Source organism: Enhydra lutris, unplaced genomic scaffold (assembly GCF_002288905.1).
Source record: "Enhydra lutris kenyoni isolate GAN:26980312 unplaced genomic scaffold, ASM228890v2 scaffoldscaffold28, whole genome shotgun sequence".
Classification (NCBI taxonomy): domain Eukaryota; kingdom Metazoa; phylum Chordata; class Mammalia; order Carnivora; family Mustelidae; genus Enhydra; species Enhydra lutris.
Genome location: NW_019154112.1, coordinates 21842255 through 21867348, shown reverse-complemented (window position 1 = coordinate 21867348; position 25094 = coordinate 21842255). Strand labels below are relative to the sequence as shown.

Genomic DNA, 25094 nt, shown 5'->3' with positions numbered 1-25094 from the left:
GAAATGAATCTGTAGACTGAGCTGTGAGCTAAGTGTGTGCTAAGCTGCACCCGGGGTTTTGGATCACTTGCTCTGCCTTCTGGAGAGTCCATGGTTTGTGTTTCAAAACAACAAATCCTGGCTGTTTCTATAAGCAGTTTGCATGAACAGATCTTTTTGCAGGTAGCTTAAAACTAAGAACCTCACAGTTCCATAAGAGAGAAAGATCCAATCTCCTCAGAAGACGGGGTATGCATCCTGCTGTGCACTCTAGGGCAGGTATCCCATTACTGTCCCCAGTGCACAGGGCTGTGTTCTTGGTGGAGAGACTCACAGGGAGATATAACAGGTAGATCCATAAAGAATGATGATTTTGTTTGCTCCCTGCACTGTCCCCCTGGCAACATTAACCCAAATGCAATGAGTTACTCAGTACTCAGGATAACAAGCTCTTGCTCCAACACCCATCATAACCTGATGAGTTAGCCTCTTCTGTGGGAATTTAGTGTGCTTTTGTCAATTACCAATATGCATTCCTTGTGATTCTTATTACGAATGTCTTTAGAGTAACTGAGTTATAATCATTACTTCTCATATTTTCTTGAATTACTTTTTATTTCAATAGTTGTGAATATTTAATAGACAGTCCACAATGCTCACCTTCATATTTAAAGTTATATTCAAATTTATTCAAAGATAAGATCACTAAGTATTACTGGAGAAGTCTACATACGTAATAGAACTGATGGTTCAGACCCACATTTAATAATTCTGTCCCTTTGTGATTTGCATAGGTTAAAGAAATGTTTTTTTTCTTAACGTAGTCTTCCTGCTCTTCTCAACTTTGACATATTAATTTTTGTTATTTCTGACAATGATGTCTATTACAAGAGCTTAAATTTCAGTCATTTCAACATTAAAAATAACCATAACGTCAACCAAAAAAATGATGTGATTTAATCAAAGTAGACCTGAATCAATGGAAAACAGTTGTTTTCATTTTTGTGTTTTGTTTTGTTTTGTTTGTTTTTCAATTAAAAACTGCCTTAATATTCTTAGGGTTACAGTGACCTTTCTTTTGGCAATTTGGATGTGATCTGAAAATTACCAAAGTGGATTGTAATATATATATCAATCTATTCTTAACACTGCAACTGAGACATTGAGATGAAAGTCAGACCTTATATTTTTCAATAGTTGAGTAACACCATCCTGGTTTTTACTGATGAAAGAGAAAATATGGTAAACTGGATACATATAACAAACATGGGAGGTCGTAATGTTTCCAGGATATGGAGTCTTGCCATTGACCACAGCCTCTTGGAACAAGATAAAGTCATTGAAATAGTTAACAGATGTTAACCATACTAGAAATATAAAAGTTCTATTGCTAAAAATTATGTATGGTCAGATGGAGATTTGGCGCTTGGTCCATAATTTAACTGACTTGGCAAATGGAAAGTTAAGATCCAGAGGCATAATGCATATCAAGGCCACACACTTTGCACACTATGCAGGAGCTCATAACTACTGACAATATGTATACTGTGCTAAGCCAGCTTGATTAAGTATTAACACAGTATTTGATACTTAGGGAAATCTGAAGTCAATTTTCACATCTACTAAATTAAAAGTTATTTCTATAAGAGCAAAAGAGTAGACTTTTCTCCAAGTTCAAAAGCAGGTCTACAAATTGTATTATATAGCTTCAGCTTGCAATTTACCAATGATTGGTATTGCTTTCCACCGATTTTGTAATCCATCCAGTAATATTCTTTAAAATTATATTTTCCCACTCTTGTCTATTACTTCACATTTCAGAAAAAGTTGACAGTAATGATTTTCAGATGAGTATCTGTAGCTGAAATGGATCTTCCCAGCCTTGAGTCACAGGTTCATCCACGTCAAGCATTAAAGGAAGCTTGTGCTACTTTAGAGTTTGTGGTTTTATTCACAGCTTTGCAAATAAAGTCCCCAGCTTCCATCACTTTGTAAAGATTCACACCCTGTTAAGGGAAAGAAGGGATACCAGGTGGATTAGGGAGAAAGAAAACAAAACAGCTTTCCATTTTATTAGTAGTTAATTAACAATTTGAAATTATTAAACAAAATGTTACTCACTGATTTCAGAGTAACATTTGTCTTCTTCATGAATCACACAATCAGCAGATTTTAAATTTTTATGTTTTATTAAAGCATATCTTGAATCTGACTTTTAAATAAAATCATAGGCTGGCCATACCTGAAAAAACTCCATGTAATTCGGGGTGGTATCTGAATTCTAGGAAGGACAATAATAGAACTAGAAACAATCTACAAAATACCAGTGGCGAGCAATTAAAATTAGTAGGGTTTGAGGAGTTCACAGATAATGACTTAAGAAAGAACCTTTTTACTATATAAAGAAACAACTTGATAAGCCTATGAGCAATACACGAAAAGTAAATGTATAATTTCAATGGTATTCAGAAACACTACTGGTGTGATATTGAGGGAAATAGTTGTAGGTCAAATAAAATGGAGTAGTATTAGTACACATCTGGAACTTGTTTGCCTGAGAAGTTGTACTGTTTGAAAGCATAAACAGGATCAACAAAAGCTTAGGTAAATCCATGAAAGACAGATAGGCAGTTGGGTATGAAGGCCAAGTTCAGGGCATGCTCCTCATCTCCTGGGTCCCATGTAACAAAAGATCCCCATCGAGGTCTCCACTCTGCACCTCAGCTGTCACTATAGGGGAGGTAGAGCATTAGGTGGATTAGCCAGAGATTTGCCCTCAGGTAGCATTTCATAAACTCCTGTGTCTTGCCTTACCATGGAATAGAAACAATGTTGACTTAAAACTGAACAGACTCAGGCTTCCTTACTATTAAGTAGTTCTTAATATTTATGTAAGTCTGTCATTTTCTTAAAAGAGACAAATAAAAATACAGGACCATTTCATAACAGTGATCATAAGGAGATCATCGTTCTAGTACAGTCAATTCTCTCTAGAAACTTTTAGAGCAATGTTTCCTTTGTAGTTTACTTCTCTCTTTTTGAGAGTAGTCAAGAAAATTTTGTAAAATGATACTTAGGAGTCTCATTGTCTTTTTGCTATAAAGTTCTTCAGGTCTCAACATTTGCTTTGGTTTGAGATTGTCCTGTCCTGGGAACAGCTATAGGTAGAGTATGTTCAGCACATCTTAGTTGACATCTTAAATGGAATCCTATTTAAGTTTTATGAATAATTAGCTACATGTGCCTACCATTTTTGAATTATACCCAGCAAAGGATTCTAGAAAGATATTAGTCACCAGTGTTCTTTGCTTTCTAAGAATTCCATTGACAAGTATGCACTGGGATTTGCAGACATTTTATGTTAAAAAAAAAAAATCCCTTTTGCCTTTATCATTTTACCTAAAAGATATCATTATATAATAACATTACATTTATTATTGAATCATTTGCCAGGTGCTTAAATATGTCTCATGTACTATGATATGTTCTGGGTTTTCAAAAACCCCATGTAAAATGAGTTTTCTATCCTCAGACTGTTGAGCATCAAGCAGGTGATATGGACCCTGTTGGGGGGGTGGTTCCTGTATTACAATTAAAATCACTGATAGAGATATGCCTAGATGATTATGAGGGTTGATGATGGGGCAGTAAACCCAATGAGGAAAAGAAAGTAGAGAGGAGTGTGTTTGGAAAGGGTGTGAGGAAGGGTAAATTCTGACCTGAGTCTTGCTTGGGGAGTATGAGTTGTTGAGAAAGGGGACAGAGGGGACACTGCAGGCAGAAGAACAGTAAAAAACATCTAAAAAAAAAAAATGCCATGCTGTATGTAGAATGTTGGGCAGAGATGACCTGAAAAGGCATGAATAGGCCATATTAGGTGAAAGAACACAGCTTTGCCTTATAGGAAGTAAGAATCCAATGATGACAGCTCAAGCAGAAACAAAGCATATTCTTATTTGTATTTTGGATGACATCCTCTGATGGTAACATGGAAAATGAATTTAGAGGCAAGTCAGAAGTTCTACACACCAGGGTGGAGAATTGAATACCCAGGAAAGAACTAGGGAATTGTGCCAACATAGCTACAGTATGGGTATTAAAGAACAAACAACCGAAATATCTTGCAAGTCAAATTAGTGGCTCTTGGTAAGTGACCTGGCATGGTAGCCATAGTAACATTAGATTCTACAGAGAATCTTGGCTTGCTAGTCTGGGTAGCTCATTGAATTTTAGAACCTACCCCATGTAACCATTCTCTCCTTAAATTTTGAATTCTTAGGAATGAAGCCATGGTTTATGTGCATTTCAGTCCTCAAGTTCTAGAACAGGACCTGATACATAATATGCATCAAAGCATCAGCTGAGATCAATTCACTCATCTAAACCTCCAAGAAAGAATCTAATTTGCCTCAGTTGTTGTCATGGCCATACAATTCTACAGGAAATGATTAAGCTACTGTAAATGAAATAATAGTTATTCCTAACCAGGAAAGACAGGCAGTAGTTTTTGATGTTTACCCCAAGTGACACCCATCTCCCAGTCAATGTTATTGAGCATCTCTAGGTAACGTGCATAGCTGTAATTGCTCGCTGGCTGCAGGGAAAGCTAAACACAGAAATAAGGTCCTGAGACCACCTCAGGTTAGGTTCAGACGTAGAAGCACACAGGTAGGCATGGAAGTCATAAGGTGAGGAACCCAACAGCAGGAGCCTGGGGGTTAGGCAGGAAGACACGAGAAGACTTCAGTGGTTGGGAGCAGCTCACTCTCCAGGTGAAACTGAGTATGGGGAGTAAGGCCATATGAGTGGTGATGGAAGCAAGAGCCAGGAGTGAGAAATAAAATGGTGTGGAAATGGAAACTACAGGTAAATGGTACTGCAGGAGCTTTCATGTAAGTATAGTGAAGAGAGAGAGAAGCTTTCATGTTGTAACCAGAGGATGCTCTGACATCTCAGAAAATATTTTGAACTTCTAATCATCTGTGAACTTTTTTCTTCTATATTTTTGCCCCCTTCCTCCCCAAATTTGCCTTACAGACTAATAAGTAATGTTAACAAGCATGTGGCAAAACAAAGTACTAAATTATGTGGATGCCATAGAGGATGTGACTTTCCAGGAACTTTTATTTAAGAGACAGTTCTTGCTGTCCAGTGTCTCCCATGCTAAGTAGTGTTAAGCTCTCTTCTTTTCTGACCATTCCAATAGTGCGCTGGGCTCTTTTCCAAAAACCCTAGTTGTCACTGCAAGAAAATCAAGATCTCTGTTTCCTCCTAGGAAAACATCCATCCCAAACCAAAGCACCAAAACAACAATCCTAAAGGCAGAGACACAGGCTCTCACTCAGTTTGTGAAATCAAATCAGATGATACATGAAAAAGTACTTCAGAGGTCATGAAGCACTATAAAAATGTGAAATGGTAGCATTATTGATGATGGAGCTACAGCTATAAGTTACTTTATAAAGCCCCCTAAAGAATTTTTACCGTATTTTCCCACTGTGCATTTTAGCAAACAGCAAAAAGGTAGTAAAACTTTGACCTCAAAATTGCTTCCCAAATCTGAGACAGATTCCCATTTGTATCTGAAAGGCATACATGAATATTAAAATATGTTAAGGGACTTACTGTGTTGAGCCCCAAGCCATTAAGCATATATATCAAATCCTCAGTGGCTACGTTCCCAGAAGCACCCTTTGCATAAGGGCAGCCACCTAATCCGGATACTGCTGAGTCCACCACATTAATCCCCATCTGGAAAACAAACCAGAACACTCAGGGCTTGTCTATTCACGGCATGTAAATTGTTGAATTTCTATTTAACCTGTTCCAAAGAGCAAATAAGCAAAATCTAAACCCGTTATCCAAACATACTCGCTTACTCACCTGCTGCTAGAAAAGTCCCCGGGGTGCTGATTTCTTTTCTACCTAATCTTGTCTTTTAGGCTAACAGAAACTCAAGGGATCTCAGGAAGTAGAATAATCTTAGACCAGAATTGAAGTGGTGTTATTCATTGATAACCACACAACTGTAGGGGGTGAAGCTTGAAGTAAGACGAATTCATTCCCAGGTTGTATAGATTCTCCAACCAATTCCCCAATTCGACCCTAATACTGTTATGTAAACACAAAACACTTCCAAAACTCTAACTCAAAGTCAAGGTGCCTTGGAAGACTGGTGGTAGTGGTAGGGTCGCTGTGTTTGAAATAGGATTTTTGAAGGCTTAGTTCACCCTTTCAATTCACTTGTTCTTTACTGAGCCATTATTTTGCATACCTAACCCGCTGCTTTGGGAGACACAAAGAGCTATTTGGGAGGCAAGACCTCTACCAGCACCATCTCACATTTACTGAGTCCTCATTAAGGGCTGGGATTATTCCTAACATCTTGTGAGTAGTAACTCATAATCTTCACAAAAGGACCGATGAGGTAGATCTCCTTCTATCATCCCCAAATCACAGATGAAGAAACTCAAGTACAGCAGGATCACAAAATTGGCCCAAGGTCACCTCTGTCTCCAGAAAATTCACACTGGGATTTATGGCTTCTGGAAACATGCAGATTGTTACAGGTCATGTATGTGGGGATATCAGAGGTAGAGGATATGTGTGAGCTAGAATGTCCTTGAGGACATGATTGCAGTGCGGTCTGAAAGGAGCCCTGAAAATCAGAGGATTGGAGAAGACTGGAGAAGAGAGGCAGGGATGTCCTATCTCTGTAAAGGGTGACAGTTGGATGATCAGAAGCTACCAAGAGGCATAATCTGGTCACTCTGCTCCCGAATATTAAAGAAAAAAAGTAACATGACTTCTGCTAAAATGAGAAGTCCCTGAAAGCAGAGATCTTAGGCAGCATGTTAGGTCAGCTGTTTGCACTCACAGGATTGGAGCCCTACATTGTGGCTACATCTCCACAGTCCGTCTCCCAAGACCTGCGCTCAGTCTTGAGAATCTGAGTTTTTCACAAGATCGCAGATGCTGAGCTCACTGCCAATCTGGGGAATCACACAAAAACACTTGTTTTTCTTTTTTCTTTTTAATATATTTTTAAAATATTTTATAATTTATTTGACACATTGAGAGAGATCACAAGCAGGCAGAGGTGGGGGGTGGTTGGTGGCAGGAAGCAGTCTTCCTGCTGAGCAGAGAGCCTGATTCGGGACTCGATTCCAGGACTCTGAGATCATGACCTGAGCCAGAGGCAGAGGTTTAACCCTCTGAGCCACCCAGGAGTCCCTTGTTTTTCTTTTTGATTAACTTTTTATTTTAGAAGAGCTTCAGATCTTTGGGAAATTGTTGGAGAACAGAGCATCCCCATATACACTGCACCTAGTTTCCCATATTGTTACATTATCTTGCATGATTATGGTGAACCTGTCCCAGCTGAGGGACCAGTATCAGAATGGTATTAGTATAGTCCATACGTGATTCTGATTTCCTCATTTTGAACTTAATGTTCTTGTCTGTCCTTTAGTTTGGGTTTGTCTGATGTTTTTCTAATGGCTAGACTAGAATTCTGAAATACTTCAAGGCAGGCCACAGAGGTGAAATACCATTCTCAATACGTCATATCAAGGGTGTACACGCTGTCAACAAGATTTATGACTGATAAGCACCTTGATCACCTGGCTGAGGTAGTGTTTGTCAGGGTTCTGAAGTAAGGAAGCCTCCACTCCCCTCTTTCCATACTGTACTCTCTGGAGAAAAGTGACTGTGTGCTCACACTTAGAGGTAGTGAGTATCTACAGAGATCACTTGGAATGCTCCCATTTGGACATGTATGTTCTCCTCTGTTTATGATAAAAAAACATTGTTTTTTATCAGTAGGGACTCAAGGTATTTTTTTCAGTTTGGTTTAGAATCCAATATTATGTTATATATTTTGGGGATCAGGTTGTTGGAGCTTTGGTTTTTAGCAGCTCTTTCAGTTGGTTCCTGTGTCTCTTTGTCATACCAAAGGGACTGTGCTTTTTGAACCATTCTTTTAGATTTCCCTTTGAGACTTAAGATACCTACATCAAGGCCTACAAGGTTTAAGAAAAAAAAAAATTTTAATGGTAGACCAAAACAGTTAATAGCAGTGATCACTGGGTGTTGTGATTATAGCGCACAATTAATTAATTAATTTTTATTTTTATTTATTTTATTTTAATTTAATTTTGTCTTTATTTTCCAATTCTTTCACAGTGAATGCTAATTATATATAAAGCATAAAAAGTTTCTATAAACTTTCACCTGTAGTAGAATAACAGTATGGAAAGGAGAATGAACATAAATGAATCCAAGACTCATTTTCTTGATTAACATCATTATTTTGCAACTAGGTGATCTTCCTAGGGTATGGGACTGCAGAGTTAATCTGCATACAAAATCGTTAAATAAGACAAGATCTGAGTGAAAGGTTACCTGGAAAAGGTCCTTCCTTGTTTTCCTAGAATCAGAAGGGCCATAGACCTGGGCAATTTCTATCAGTAAGCTCTATTCCTAAGTGAACTGAATCAATTTTATGCACTATGTTGCTCTAAAGCAAATTTGAAGAGTTTATTATATACATTACCTGTGAAGTAGAACATTAAGATATTAATGCCTTTTAAATTCTCCAAAAAAACCCACCGTACTACTTTAAAAGCACTTTTTATGCAGTATCTCCTAAATTCTGACCTCTATTAAATATGCAATTCTATTCCTAGAAATAAATCTTAATGGATAATACTACCCATATACTAAGCTATGATCTAATTTTTAAACAAGCTGCTTTAGGAGCACATGGGTGGCTCAGCCAGTCAGGCATCTGACTCTCAGTTTCGGCTTAGGTGATGATCTCAGGGTTGTAGGATGGAACCCAGAGGGGACTCCGTGCTCAGCGGGAGTCTGAGAGTCTCTCTCTCCCTCCCTCCCTCTCTCTGTCCTCCTTCCACTCCCCTCACATGACCTTGTGCACTCTTTCAAATAAATAAATCTTAAAAAAAAAAAAAAAAAAAACTGCTTTGAAACTTGGGAACTATGAAAATTTGGTTTTATGATGTATGTTTTCTTCTACTTCCCTATTCCATTGGAAATAATGCATACTAGGATGTAAACAAGTTCTTGATGGAGTAGGGAAAAACAAACAAACAAAAAAACCCATTTATTCCCTTCCTTGATTCTTGATGGTAATAGATGGATAATTTTTGTACTTACTGAAATAATATTAATAGTACATGTCACTATGTTCTCTAATATCATGTATTTGAAGATAATAGACGGGATCTTAGATGATTTTATTATACAAGAAATTGTCTTCATTAAAAAACATTTTGTAGATACTCCTTTTTCTATGTCTCCAAACACAAACCACTATTTTCAGGCTTTCACATTCCCAGGGGTATGGGTCTGGGTGCACGTGTGTGTGTGTGTGTGTGTGTGTGTGTGTGTGTGCACAAGAGCAGGCTTTTTGCACCATAGATTGAAAAACAAAGCACTTGCTTGTTTTGAAGGAAAATACATCTTTAGACGAGAAACCACAAGGTGGCAATGTCGCTTCAAAATCAGAGTTAAAGCCAAGCATTTGACCCCACTGTGTTCCAGCCGCTCCAAATGGCAAATATGTAAATAAATAGCTTTATATTATACAAATAACTATTTTCTTTTCCAAATGAGGAAACTTTTACTAATGGTATAGAACAAAAACTGTGGTTTAATATATTTTTTATTAGTTGTCCTTTGACGTGAACATGTTTATGAAGTGCATTCTTTGCACCAGGGACTTGGAATCCATACAAAATCCTGTAGCTCAGGAAGTTTAGCATTAGAAATCAAAATTATATATTTTGTCACTGAAGTGATATATTTGTCACAAAAGTAGCATATTGTTATTAAACTAGAAACCATTTTCTTCAGAGCTAAGGGAACTACTAGTCCTCCCTAAACTAAAACTCAGAACTCAAAGTGTTGCGGTATCCTTGGCTCCCACCTTCCTCCAAGCTCATGATTAAAGCTACTAATCCAGTGACCAGGAAATGATAAACTTGTTGAGTTTAGTTACATGTGCTCTGTCTTCTTGAGCTCTCTATTTACATGCTTGGATTTAGGGGCTGAGAAAAATGAATAAAATACTAGTAGCCACTTTTTCTGGAAAATGGTAAATTGTAGATAAACCATGAGCCTATCATTCTGTGCTACAATCTTAGGTGAGCTCTGTGTAGAATTAATCTTGCATAGTGCTTAGATGCCTGGACCATGATGATATGCTAACGAAAAGTACAACTTGACTTTTTCTTAGTGCTGTAAGAACCTCTTTCCCAAAGAAAATGAGAAATCCTTAAGCCAAGTCAAATCATTTTGCAAAGCTTATAATGTCCCATATTTTCATGATTTCAAAATGTTTAATGATATCTCAAGTTTTAGGTATTGTGGATATTAAAATCTTAAGGAACACATAAAATTTTGATATGTTAAGTTTTGAAATGACATCTTTCTTTCCCCTCTAAGATCAACTTTTTCTTTAAAAGAATCTGTAATGTTAGATTTAATTTAAAAGGAGATCTTTCTGATGTTGTAAGGTACTCATTTTTGGATTTCAGTTCCTCGGGAGAAAAGGCAAATGTTCATATGGGATAATTATTAAAAATACACTCCTTTTTCTAGTAGTTGTCTCCTCAACCATTTCTAAGTCAGTATACCCTCCAACAGAGGATTGCGATTATCCAAGCATACGGTGCTACTGGTCTTCCAGTCATCAGGCCAGATAACACTAATGGAACAGGGCACTCTTGCCAATAAGCCCAGATCTTGCCTTGAGCTACTTCTCAACCACCACTCTAAACGATTACTGTATATTGAGTTAGGCTACCACCTGAGAAATAAACACTATTTGCATTAATGGGTACTGGGAATGTAACATATTATGTAAATCTCTGATAATGAACAGTTAGCATACATGAATTAAGCCCAGGGTTTAAACTAAGTGATGTATATACCAAATTGGTATGTAAATAATGACAGGCATATATACTGCTGTTGGGGGATAACTAAGCTAATGGGACACTGTCATGTAAACTCCTTCCTCTCTGAGAAGGTTTTCCTACATGTTTCATTCTTCTCTGCCTTATTACACATAATGAGATGGATTATATTCTTTGCATCATTTAGTATATTTCAAATGGAGATAGAAATGGGACTGTGTACATAGACGCGGGGGTAAGGAAACAGAAACAGATTAAAAAAGGAATTCTCAATTTCAGTAAGAGAAAATAATAGACTATTAATGAACATTTATTGAATGCTTATTTTGTCACAGATCCTGTGCTTTAGGCCTTACATATGATAAAGCCATGCAGAAATAGGGTGAAATGCGTGGGAACCCATGCCCATTTTACTGATGAGGAGACTGATGCTCCAGGAAGATAAGCACCATCTCCTGCTTCAAACAGTGTAAAACAGAGGAAGAATGCAAATAGCTGGGCACTACTGTCCAGTGTTAATTGTTAACATTTCATTAACACTGACTGTCTGCCAGGCACATGACTAAACACCTCCTGTGCATTGTTTCATTTAATCCATATAAGAACACCAGGAGGCAAGGTATGAATTAGGAAGAGAATATTGACCAATCAAAAGGCTTCATTTTCTTAAGATATTGTTTTCAACTTTCTGAAAAGTCTCTACACAATGTACTGATAAGAGGCTTTTGAGAAAGTAAATGCTGATTGTCCAAAGGATTTTTTCCTAAGAAGCTATCCCAAGAAAATAGCCAGAAACTTTAATTATAGATTATTGTTCAAGGACAGATATTCTTTGTAGCATAATTTATAATTGGAGAAAAAGGACCATAAGTTAATGTCCAATAATAGGGAAATAGTTAACAGATTATATAAGATGTGGTGGGTATTAGGGAGGGCACGTATTGCATGGAGCACTGGCTGTGGTGCAAAAACAATGAATACTGTTACGCTGAAAAGAAATAAAAAAAGATAGACTACTATGAAATTATTAAATATTTTTAATGAATTTGTAATTGTATAGAAAAATAAGAAACTGAAAGATAGGGGTTCCTGGATGGCTCAGTTGGTTAAATGTCTACCTTCAACTCAGGTCATGATCCCAGGGTCCTGAGATGGAGCCCCACATCAGTGTACCTGCTCAGCAGGAAACTAGTTTCTCCCTCTCCCTCTGTGCTTTCTCTCTCTCTCTCTGTCAAATAAATAAAATCTCAAGAAACTGGAAGATAAGAGAGGATGCCAACCATGCTTGGCATTGTTCGTGTTTCGAAGAATTTTTTTAATCCTCCCTGATAAATACATACCACACATGTCATGTGTACTCTTGTTTCATCATCATCCCCTTCTGCCAGAACCATACCCCAGAACCATACTGGCCTTTCTCATTTCCTGGTTTCAGTCCAAACTCTAGAGATGGTTCCTCTAGGAATCCTCTACTTCTGCCTGTTCTTGAGAGGCTTTTGCTCCTAAACTGCACTTCTTCAGTAACCACCTATTCCCTCTAACCTAATGGCACAAAATAATTAAGCCACCCCCCCCAAACGTGACTGAGCATAAGATTCCACTTATAATGTCTGACTAGAGGGTATTACATGAAGTGAAGTAAATGGGACAGAGAAAGACAAAACCATATGATTTCACTTATATGTAAAACCTACAAGAAACCCAAACAAAAGAATAAGCCTTTATGATATCTGAGGTGGGACCTGAGCTTCTGCATTTCTACATTTCTACCACTTTCTAAATTCTGCAGAAGCTGCTACTCCCCAGAACATAGCTGAGTGGGAAGAGACTCTGGTTCTTCTAAGGAAGAACTGGTTCTCGAAGGTGTTGGTATATCCTGGTCCAGTCCGCGGTGGTGCCATCTTGCTTTGCACCATATTGCTCAAAATGGGACCACCTGAGTATCAGAGTGACTTACAGTCCTAGTTTAAAAAGGCAGATTTCTGTTGTCTATCCTCAAAACTGATCTTTTTTTCTCATAAAGTCAAAGAACTTGCATTATTTCATACTCCAAGATGACTTTTATGTATAATAATGTTTGAAAATAACCTTCTGATTTACCTGTTGATCTACAGCAGATAGTGCTGGCTCTTCAGAAAAAAAAAAAATTGTTTCCTCTTCTTCTGGGATTTAGCTAGGTGGCATAACCAAATTGCCCTTTAACTTACATGTGGTTACATGACTGTAGGCTAGCCAATGATGCGTAAGCAGAGAGATACAAGCCATTTCTAAATTATTTCTTCTCAGAAATTTTGTCAATAGTCAAATGCAGATGACAATGAGGCCTTAGGGAATGGTGAGCCAAAAAATGGGAGGAGCCTGGGCCCATGAATTACCTGGAGGAGAGATACCCACTGACAAAAACATGTTTAGTGAGGGGCAAACATCCATGTGTTTGAGCTGTTATTCATTTTGGGGAGTGCAGTTTTATCAGCCAATTAGAACTAATACACCAACTGATGACACACATTAAAATCCACCTTTTCCAGCTATTTTCTATTCTTTTTTTTTGTCCTCTTTTCTATCTTTTGTTGAGTATTTTTTTTTAATGCTTCCATTTTCTCTCTTCTACTGACTTAATATTTCTACCTCTTTACATTGTTCAGTAGTTACTTTATGGTTTACAATATAAACTTAAATAGTCTACCTTCACCTATCCATTCCACATGTATGGAAAGACTTTACAATAATATATTCTCAATTCCATCCAACTGCTCTTTGTGCTATAGTTTCCCTACCTTTACTTTTATATACCCATAATACATTTACATGCTCATGAAATGTTGCTCTTCTTTTTGCTTTAGGCAGTTACCTTTTAGAACAATTAAGATTTAAAAAATTATCTTGATCTATTCCACTTTTTCTCTGAAGAAACTTGACAGGAATAAGAATATCAGAGATTCGAATTCTAGTATTTAGTTAACTATCACCTTTTGAAGGTAGAAGAAAGAAGGTGAGTTAGTGAAAGAGACAAGTTCAGGAGGTACAATGTCACAAGTCAGAGTAGGAAAACTTTCTTTCTTTCTTTCTTTCTTTCTTTCTTTCTTTATTTATTTATTTATTTATTTATTTATTTATTTATTTATTTTTGAGAGATAGATAGAGAGAAGGAGGAGGGTAAGAGAAAATCTCAAGCTGGCTCCATGCTCAGTATGGAGTCCGAAGTGGGGCTAGATCTCATGACCCTGAGATCATGACCTGAGCCAAGATCAAGAGTCAGACACTTAACCAACTGAGCCACTCAGGTGCCCAAAGGTTTCTCTAAATACTTATACCACAGTGATGAATACTTCACCTACTTAAGGAAAGTAGCTGAGAAAAATCTACTGTATTTATAAAATTGACAAATTTTTAGTTGGATGGTTTCAGCAGAGATCAGACAGGAAGAGCTGGCAATTAACTGAAAAACAAATGGAAGACATACAGCCTAATGCTTAAAAAATCAGTTTCAGGACACTTGTATTTGGACCTGTTCTGCCACTTGTTAACTGTGTGATGTTGATGTTACTTCTCTGTCCCACCAACTGTAAGATGAATATAGTAGTACTGAATCATGGGTTTGTTGAAGACTCAGTAGAGTCTTCCATGAAAGTGCTTATCACATAGGTTGGCACGTAACACTCAGCAAATGCTGGCTCTAACAAGTATGTGTCAACTATAGGGTCAGAAGACCTATGGTGATAAAGAAGAAGACCAGGGCATAGTTGTGGGTATAAGAATGGAGACATAAGGAGGATGTTTGAGAGCTGTAACTGGGAAGCTTTAAGGGATAGAGGTAAGTAAATGGAAGTAAAGAATGATATATACATAGAAGAGAAAATTCACGGAGAAAAAAACCTTGGAGAATGTGGATGGGTTTGGGATTAGGGCAGAAACATGGGTTGAGCTAGAAATTAGCTGCGAAAACTATCCTTTGAAGTAGGCTGAGAGGAGAGGATGGATGAGGTATGGAGATATATTAAATGAACACAGACCATGAACTCTTCAGGTCAATAAATGATCAATACTCTCAGAAACACAGTAATTGAGCTAATCTGCTGGAAGTTCAGAAATTATAATCATTTCTAGATCCCTGACACTAACTTCTCTTGGAACAGCCCTACCTTCCACTTACCACACTCTTAGATGTGTGCACAGAGGGAGATGCATAATGAGGAGGAAGGAATGGGAACAGATCAATAAATAACACCATGTAAACAATAAAAAAATTGTACCTATGCACGTGTAAATGACATTTTAATAAGAATCTATAAGTCCCAGATTTCTACAACTAGATAATTTAGTCAATTTTCCTTATGACTGATTAATTGATTTAAAGGGAACTAAGCCCCCGAGTTCCTAGTGGGGCTACCGAAAGTCAGAGAAGCCATTATTCTATAGATGGATCTAGAACGTCGACCTTCATGTTTTTGGAATTTCACTGGTAGGAGGTAAATAACTTCAATTACAAATTAATGTTAGTGGGAGGTCTATGCAATAGTGTAAATATGCAACTAAATATTAAGTAAAAAGTTACAGAATGAGAGCACAGTGATGCCTGATAAGAATTAGGTGTTACAGTGTTATTACAAACCAAGGAGGGCTTGAGTTAGTGGGAGGACCAAATTTTGGTAGGAGGTGGGGAGTCAAAATAGTAGGTAACATATACAAACTATAGGAGGGCAAGAGAGTTCCTCTATCTCACTCTATTATAGGCTCCACATATGGCATAGCACTCAGAACATGATGAGTTATTACACAAATATTTCTGAAAGAATTGAACAAATAACATACCTAAAAGAACAATGAATGCAATAGCAAGGCCTGTGGGCAAGTATAACAATACATGGTAATAAAGGAACGTGATACAATTCAACTGGAAATACAGAACTGCATAAGGAGGATACTAAAATAAATGAGACAGTTCAGTGGTTCAGTACTTTCTTTGTTTTCTCCCTCAACCTCCTTATCTTCGTACTGCCTTCTTATAAAGATGGGTTCTTGGAACCTGTTTGTTTGTTCAGTGATTTCTCATTAATTCTCAGTGCAATTGATGGACCTAAGTTGGGCTAATCACAGTCTCCTCTGCCAGAATTTAGAACAGAAACAAAGACAGAATCCACCTTTCTAAAAAGTGAGATGTACAGCATATGAGGTATGGACAAGCAACTTTTTCCACGAGCAATGGGAAATAGAGAAATTGAGTCTGCAGTAAGAGGGAAAAGGAAGCATCACTGAATTAGAAATGTCACCTGAATTCCAGACGACTTTTCAGTCTTTCTGAGGTCCAGCTTCATTTCCTCCCTTTGTTTTTGAAGTAACATTTAATTAGAGCTATGCCAAGTGCCTTAAACCACACAATAAAAGCAGGAAGTAGGTACTATTATCATCCTCATTTTCTAAATGAGAAAACCGAGCCACAGAACATTTAGTATGGTCATGTGTGGCGTTACATATTTGGTAAGTGATGTAAGGTGAGATGCAGGATCAGGTGGAAAATCCAAATCTCTGCTCTTGACTTGTGTGTATACTTCTCTAAGAGGTTTCCATGGGACATCCCTGTATCCTCATAACAAAGTCTCCTTTTTGCTTAAGGTAGCTTGAGTTGGCTACTGTTACTTGGAAACAAAGAGTAGTAACTAACACATCATTAAGTTAATGACCTGGCAGGGAAGAGATTCATAAATACAGAGAACGATAATGCAAAGTAGAGTGTGGTAGCTATTATGAAAATTACAAACAGAGCTATTCAGAAATACCAGTGAGACCATTTCTATATTTTGTAGTAGAGCAAGGAGGGAGGGGCAGGGTGAAAAGGTTGATGAATAGTTTGGCTCTGCTTTGGGCCTTGAAGGATGTTGACAAGTGGGGGGTGGTAAGGGAAAAGATATTCTACAGAGAGGGAACAGCTTGAGAAAAGGCACATATGATGAACAGGCCAAGGATGGACTGAAACTATTTTAATGCGACTTGTATTGTAGGGGCTGTTGAGGTGTGGAAGGAGTACAGCTCCAGATCATGATAGGCCCTTAAAGCTTTTCTCTGGGGGATGAACTTTATTCCCTAAGAAATAAAGAGTTACTTACGGTTCATGAACAATCATGACATCATCAGCATTTGTTTTACTCAAATTTTGTTATCAGGGGAGCAATAATTAAGGTGGATAGAAGGTTGAGAAATCTGTAAGTAGAAGTACTTGTTAGAAAATTAGTGCAATGTGTGAAGTCACTGGTGATGAGTATTTAAAGTGAAGCAGAAGGGAGAAAAGATTTTTGTTAAGGAACAAATTTGACATTTATGAGGTAAAATTGTGTCTAAATGAATAATAATGGAAGAAAGAGGTGTCATTGACAAAAACAGTGATTTCTAGCTTAATAACTAAGATGATCCATTAACTGGAATGGGATATAGGATCAACTCCAGTGGAAGGTAGAAGTTGCTTTCTTGGAAACCATTACAGATATAAAAAAATGGGATATTTAACATGTTGTTTCTTAAAGCATCCCTGCTTATTCAAAACTAGCTTTCTTTTTTTTTTTTTAAGATTTTATTTATTTATTTGACAGAGAGAAATCACAAGCAGGCAGAGAGGCAGGCAGAGAGAGAGGAGGAAGCAGGCTCCCTGCTGAGCAGAAAGCCCGATGCGGGGCTTGAACCCATGACCTGGGATCATGACCTGAGCCAAAAGCAGCGTCTTAACCCACTGAGCCACCCAGGCGCCCCAAAACTAGCTTTAATTCTTAATCTTGCATCGCATACCTACTTCTTCTCATTTACATCTGGGGTGATCCATAGCTTTGGTAATGTTCAAATTCATGGTTAAGCATTCTTATAACCCAAAGGACTGGCCTCCACGGGGTAGTGAAATAATTTATAAAGATACGACAATATGCTTCCTAGGTCCCTGAGTTGAAGACTCCTCCTCTCTGCTGAGTACCATGGGTGTGGTTGGGTAGTGGGTGATAAAAATTCCAGATAGGTTTAGGGGAGCCCTAGAATACAGGGGACTGGTCCTGATTCTAGATGTACATGATGGACAATGTACAAGACTCAAAACTCCCATCCAGTTGGCTGAGATACCAGGGTAGCAAAGGTAAAGTAAGGAGCCCGGCAAGTGGGCCCCAAGGCAGTCTCAAAGACAACAGGACACTTAAACCTGGCCATCAGACTAGGTAACCCCTGGCTAATGGTGAATGGATACTCAAACTTCCTTCACACTAAGCATGAGCATAAGAACAAGAGGCAAAGAGGGGCAGGGGAAACTTGAGACACAGAATTTTAAATGGAAATGGCTAAGCTGATTAACATATTATTCAGCCATTAATTAGGAAATATTTAGGGCATTTAAACTGCGGGTTCATTAAACTGAGCATTGTCATTTACATAGAAAGTTTTAAGCATTTCACAATATTACATCACTACATGAATATTACCACTCAGTCCTTATTGTTCATTTCAAATAGTTCAAGTTCAGTTTGGTTTTTCTTTCTTTCTTCCTTTCTTTCTCTTTCCCTTTCTTCCTTCCTTCCTTCCTTCCTTCCTCCCTCCTTTTCTTTCTTTCTTTCTTTCATTTTTTCTTCCTTTCTTTCCTTCTTTCTTCTTTCTTTCTGTCTTTCTGTCTGTCTCTCTGCTTCAAGAGAGGTAGGGGAGAGGGGAAGGGAGAAAGAGAATCTTAAACAATGGGTGTAGAGCCCAGCACAGGACTTGACCTCACAACCCTGAGATCATGATCTAAGCCAAAATTAAGAGTGGGTTGCTTAACCAAGTGAGCCACCTTGGTACCCCCAATCTGATTTATAAATGACTCACCAGAAACCTTGCTTACTCTAAACAAACAATAGGTCAGAATATCTCACAAGGTATTTATGATAATGTGTTAATTTTTCCAAGTAGTAAGTATAACTTGAAGAGTGAGAAAGCTGAGTACACATGAAATCAAAACAGATTTTCCTCCAGTTGAAGCCAGTTAACTCAAAGAAGGTAGGAAAACAAAAGTAAGTATAATTACATTTACATATATAGGAGGTGAAGCAGGCTTGGAGCAAACTAACATATTTGGAAAATATGATATAATCAATGGTTGAGGCAATTGTGGGTATTTATCTTTGATAAGACTCAGAGGTAGATAATAGTTGCAGTTACAAAGTTCAAGGTCATTATGTGGTCAAGAAAGTAGACATACTCCATATGATTCCAGAGGAAAATCGACATACGTAGATTTTGCTTGATTATGAGAGATAACTCTGTAGCCATTTAATGCTGCCTAAACTTAAGTGATTAGCTCTCAAAATAATGATCTGCCACTGAAACTATTAAAAGACAATCTAAAAGTTGTAGAAAGAATCCCTTCTACAGTGAGTGAAGCTCTTGGCTTTGATGCCCCATAGAAATTTTATCCAATCCTAAGTCTGTCTATAAATGCACATTTCACTTAGTTTAGTCAGTAACATCTAATTTTGTCATAAAATTAGAAACATAGACAACATTAAAATATGAAGTGCTGCTGCTATTGTGAATTGAGGTTACACATTCCTGTGGTAGGTCCATTCCTTGGCATCTGAACACAACAGGTAAATTCTAAGTAAAAACACAGCAACTTCTTGGGAAGGCCACATGCAGTAATCTTCTAGATGGCATACAACTGCAGAGTCCGGGGCTAATAGCCAAGAAAAAGACCTATAAAACATAGCTTAAAGAAAAAAAAATTATTGAAGATTCTCTTGAAAGTTTCAAACCCACGCATATTGGGTATTTGCAGCAAGGTTGCCCAATACCACTAGAATTACAAAAGCTTCCGTATGACATGTAACATATTTTAGAATTTGCTTTAACTTTAATACTTCCAAGCACCTAAAATTCAATGCCACCCTTAGTTAAAAGTGAAAATAGAGAAGCAGATAAGAATTTTTATATCTGAGTCCAAGTACTATTCCCTCACTTGGCTAGATAACATTCAGAGAAAAAGAAAACTCACCTATGAAATATGTAGGAAAATAACAATATTAACCACGGGGTGGGAGGAGCTGATAGGTAAGGCCAAATATCCTGTTCATGCAAGAATAAAGTAAGACTCCTCAACTTTCGCAACTACAAGAAAGCTGCCACCTGCATCTCTGATTTCCCAAGTGCATAGCCCAGTGATGGTCAAGTGTTTGATTGCTGTGTGAGGTCATTCTTGTCCGTCTCTTTTCTGTTTTTTAACATAGGGGAATGCCTGTGCAGTCCCAACTCCCACATGAGATAGATTCCAACTGGTTCAGCCATCAGAAGGCTCTGTTGGAGGGAGAAACCAAAATATTCCCCCTTTCTGTTTCAGGTGCTATTTCTAGCAGAGCCTGTTTTCTCAGTGGCTCTAAATGTTGACTATGGACAGGCCCACCACAGTTCCAACTTCCTCCTGGTGATTCCTGTAACAATGTCTTCTTTCTTTGTGGTCTTCAGGTGGTTTCCTGCTCCTGCTCATCTCAGGAGTTAAAAGTGAGGGCACCGAGAGGCAAGCTATAAGGAGGCACTCACATTCAGAGTAGAGCAAGTACAATCAGCGCCTGAGAATGAGTGCTCCCTAAATGGTGTGCCCTAGGCACCTTGTTTCCTTGCCCTAATCCAGACACTGCTAATTTCTGGGTTGCTTTGCAGCCTAATGTTTAGTTTTATGGTTCTTTAGTCCCCTGTGCAGAGTTTCCTGGATTCAGTTGCTTACATAACTCCTGTTTTCCAGCTGGACCCTGAAAGACCCAAGCATCCCTTTCATGGAGTTCAGTCTGAATTTGCTTCTATCAAGTGCCTACCAAAGGTAAATTGAGAAAATATTAAAGGAAGACCTTTTTAGGAGTATAGAGACCTTCCTCTTCTAAGGATCTGAATTCTAGATTTACACCAATTTAGTTTATCAGAACGACATATACCAGGATCTCCTCAGCTCAGACTCAGGCAGAGATAGCTTCCCTGAATCCCAGTTTAAGGTTATTTTCTTGTATTTACTGACAGTCATTAAAAAACACTAAAAAATAAGTCGTGATACAGGATCTTCCCCCAACATGTATCTTAAAACCTTCTGTTGGAGATATCCTTCATTAATTTTACCAGATTCTGTCCTGTGGAATATTAGGTTGAACTAAGGGGGAAAAAAAGAGAGGAAATCTAGTGGCTCACTTCAGTGGATTATGGGAAGAGTTTGGAGCTAATCTTGGAAAAGACTGGAAGCTTTCTCTTTCATTCTGTCTCTTTCCTTCTCTTCCTCCTTCTCTCTTCACCTTCCCATCTTCCTTTCTCTCCTTTCCACTGTCTTCACTCCCCACCCTTCATCATTTCTTTTCTGTGTTGACTTTATTTTTTCATGTCTGTCTTGCCAAAGGTCATAGGATTTTAAATAAGAAAAGTGAGTACTTTTTTCATGAGCTCCAGCCAGGAAACTATTGGGAAAGGGATCTTTGTTGAGCCACCTTGAGTCACATGTCCATCTCTGGATGGGATATTGAAGCCAAAGATTTCTTGCACTAGAGCCAGGAGTCTACCATATCATACACTTAGGAGGAGTGTTGGGTATATGCTGTGTGTGTGTGTGCGCACAAGCATGCACAAAGGGAAAGTGCTACAATTTGTATGCCTTCATAAGAATTACATGGTTCAACTTGTGGGGAGCAGTTTCTTAGAAGAAGGAAGGTGTTATTTTCACAAATCAAACAAGGACTGTTCACCAAATTCCTTTGGTAGAAGTCACTCAGTATATTCCATTTAAATTTCAGTACCATAAAAAGATTAGTGTTTAGCACTCACACAACTCGCTTTGTCTTTGTTTTTAGAAAAGTTAAAACATCACGTAATGCTCTATAGTGGCAACTATTGGTCCCACCAGTACACAAACATTTGTTGAGTTCCTATGCTCTTGGTGCCAGGTTTCAAGTCGTGGGAAAGAACATGCACAAAATCTGTGCTCTTATGGAGCCAACTTTCCAGTGGAGGAGAAAATCATTTAAGGTGGTTAAACGACAAGGTAAGAATAATTCAGGAAACAAGTGACAGGGAAAAGATGCCAATTTACACCACTCCTCCAGGGAGCATTGCTTGACAAAGGAGTATTTGAGCTGGGACCCAGCTGAAGTAGGAAAGTGAACTTAAGTACTTCTGTGAAATAACTGTGTTAAGGCAAAATGAACAAAGGACAAATGCCTTGAAAAGGGATGACACTTGGTGTTTTGAGAGCAGCAAAGAGACCACAGTGACTGCAGTGGTGGGAACAGGAAGACAGTGTTAGAAAATAATACCAGATGTGTGGCAGGGACAGATCTTGTGGAAAGTATATTTTGATAAGGTCAGTATCATTAGTGTGGCAAATAGGAGTCTCAAACAGCATTTTTTTTTTGATGGCAGGAACAGAATGAAAAACATCTTGGGGCATTTTACTGTTTGATAGGCCACAATGTTTTAGATGAGGAAACCACAGTAGACTAGGGAGTATGTTACAGGCCAAAGCTCATGAGGCTATTAACAAATTAACCAAAGTCATGTTAATGCTTTCCTGTCAAATAAAACATGTTTACTTGAACAAAAGTCTTCTGTAATTGACTACAGGAGATTTAGTTTTTTACTAGACAATGTAATAAGAATTTCATAAATGTCTATTAGTTGAACAAGTTCTGATTTCACAGGAAGACCTCCTCTTTTGTTGGATTAGTATGAAATGATAGCTCTTATGAACATATTCAGCTTTATAAAAGGTAAAGAATCAATCAACCAATGTTGAAAAGTCTTTGGATACCAGTATATTCAAGGGACAGTCCTAGATAGAAAAACTTATGATCTAGTGGAAAAGCTATAATGTGTATGTGAATATATAGAAAGAAGACTGTGAAAAATACTAATTCAGGTCAATTAGGAAAATATTATAAGAGTTCAAGGAGGAATGAAGTTATTTCAGGCCCAGTTAATCAGAGCAGGTTGCATGGAGGAAATGACGTCTAAATCTGGCCTTGTGGAGTAGGATGATTTTACAGAGTGTGGCACCTGGACCTAGGAATACTTTAAAAAGAACTAAAAACAACACCATGACTAAACTTGTTAATAACAGTTTCCTGTTTATTGACATTAACATTAGCTTGATTCCTCCCACTATGTAGAGAAATTTTGTACATGTATCTGAAATATTATTCATTTACTATTTATTAAAACAGATTTATTAGGTGGTTTCTACGCACAACTCACTATGGGGACAAAAACAAAGGTTAGATGCAATATTATAAATCTAGATGCGTAGTAGGATGGGTTTTTAAATAGAGGATTATGATATGTACACACACATAAATACTTTTTAACTTTCAGTTAAATGCTACATTATTGACTATGGTTAAGATAGCTATATATAAGTATAGAAGGAGATATCTATATGTTGCTTTTGGTGGGTATGTGTGTGTATATATTTCAGCCATCTCACATAATTCATGTTTAATTTAGAACTCTTAGAATCTTCTTTACAGCTATGTCCAAAAGACATCTGTAGGTACTGCTGCATTTCTTCATAGAATTATGTCTGTTCTGGCTCAGTGTTTCAGGCCCGTGTCTAATCTTGTATCAGTTACTCACATCATCTCACATGTCCAGAAGGAATTTATATCAAAGTTTGTAAGCCATCTAACAAATGCATGCATGCTTCTCTAAAGTAGAGCTGTATTTGAAATTTTACAGAGGTGGAACTCTTCCAGGCATCATATCTCACAAAGGATAAGAGAAATCCAAAAGTTTATACAAAATGAAGTATAGCATTGTACAGTTATCTATGCAAAATGTGCTAGTTACTTATTGCAATATATGTAAAACCAAACATATCTCTGTCAAGTTGATATTTAATTCAAAGGTGAGTGATTTATGTACACAAATAACTCACTTTCACTTTATCAGAAACAAATGACAAGAGTCAGAGAAAGCACTCAAGTTTAATCTTACTCAAGTTTTTGTCCCCTTCACCAACCACATACTGATAAACATCATTTCACACCAGACAAGCTTTGGGGGAACACAATAGACATGGACTTTGGTTTTGCTTTTAGTTCTTCAGTAACTGGTATTTGACTTGGGAAAGGTCACCTTACTTCTTTGGGTCTCACTCTCCATATCTGAAAAGTGAGTTGTTGAAATAGTCCCCTTTGAAGTTCTACTCACAGAGTACAGACAAATAGTCTTTAAAAAAAAAGAGGAAGGACAGAGTTCACAGTTACTCCCCTAACTATAAAGGAAATGAGGGATGTTTATGACCTCCCTATAAAGTTTCAATAAAATGTCATTCAGGGTGCTCATACCTGCCGAATGTCAGACATTCATAACACAGGTTTGTGCATGGTAGACAGGCAGTCAGTAAGTGTTGGGTGAGTTGGCGAACATATTTTGTGCTTTTAATATTCTAGTGATAAGATACATAACAGTATATTTATACGTTATATATATTCACATACACATCTATATATTCACATACACATTATACGTTATATATATATATATACATAACGGTATATTTAACATTAAGAGAATTGCATATTGAATGTACTATTAAATCATTCTGCTTCTCAATATACATGCAATTCTTTTCCTAACTCACAGTTACAAATGTTTTATAAGTCATATAAGCACAAAAAAGACACACATTCAAAAGTGAATATATTGATCTGATCCATGGGCAAAACACTTTTCTAAAAGAAATGTATTGAATCCACTTATCACTTTTATCCAAAGGAGGAAAAATGTTCCATTGTTACTAGTAAGCAGTGTAGCCCATGTTTCTGCACATTGTTGGGTCAGTATTTTTTAATCTAGACATTTCTGAAATTTAAGATGAAGATAAGTTTTAATGTCACCATTTTTTTATTAGTAAAACACTAGCAACATTTAAACATTTATCTGACCAAGTAACATTATGTAGGAAATTTCTATGAGACATAAAATATAAGATGTAATATCTTTTCATGAGAAACAACTTAATGTGTTTTATTAAGACTTTTGCCCTTAGGGTGCTGCTACAGAACTTGGAACCAAAATCATTTAACTCTGTGCCCTGAATATGGAGAAAAAGAAAGAGGAAAAAAAAAAAAAACCCCACAAATCTAATTTGTAAAATTATTCTGTGGTGCTTTGTTGGCAAGCAGTATAAACATCTTAAAGAATAATGAG

General features: G+C 37.4%; 1 protein-coding gene across 5 annotated transcripts in view; it reads right to left on the bottom strand.

Annotated features, from left to right (window-relative positions):
• Positions 1 to 880: 880 nt before the first annotated feature.
• The window catches only part of LOC111152335 (3-hydroxymethyl-3-methylglutaryl-CoA lyase like 1), a 193958-nt gene continuing 169744 nt past the window's right edge, over positions 881 to 25094 (bottom strand). For 4 of the 5 annotated variants that reach the window (XM_022510832.1, XM_022510833.1, XM_022510834.1 and 1 more), the window contains 2 exons: positions 5605 to 5730; positions 1884 to 1985 (listed from right to left, as the gene is read on the bottom strand). In XM_022510832.1, the coding sequence (XP_022366540.1) occupies positions 1884 to 1985; positions 5605 to 5730 (228 nt within the window). Of the gene's footprint in view, positions 1986 to 5604; positions 5731 to 25094 lie in introns of all 5 variants that reach the window. The other variant, XM_022510835.1, reaches the window with a different exon arrangement.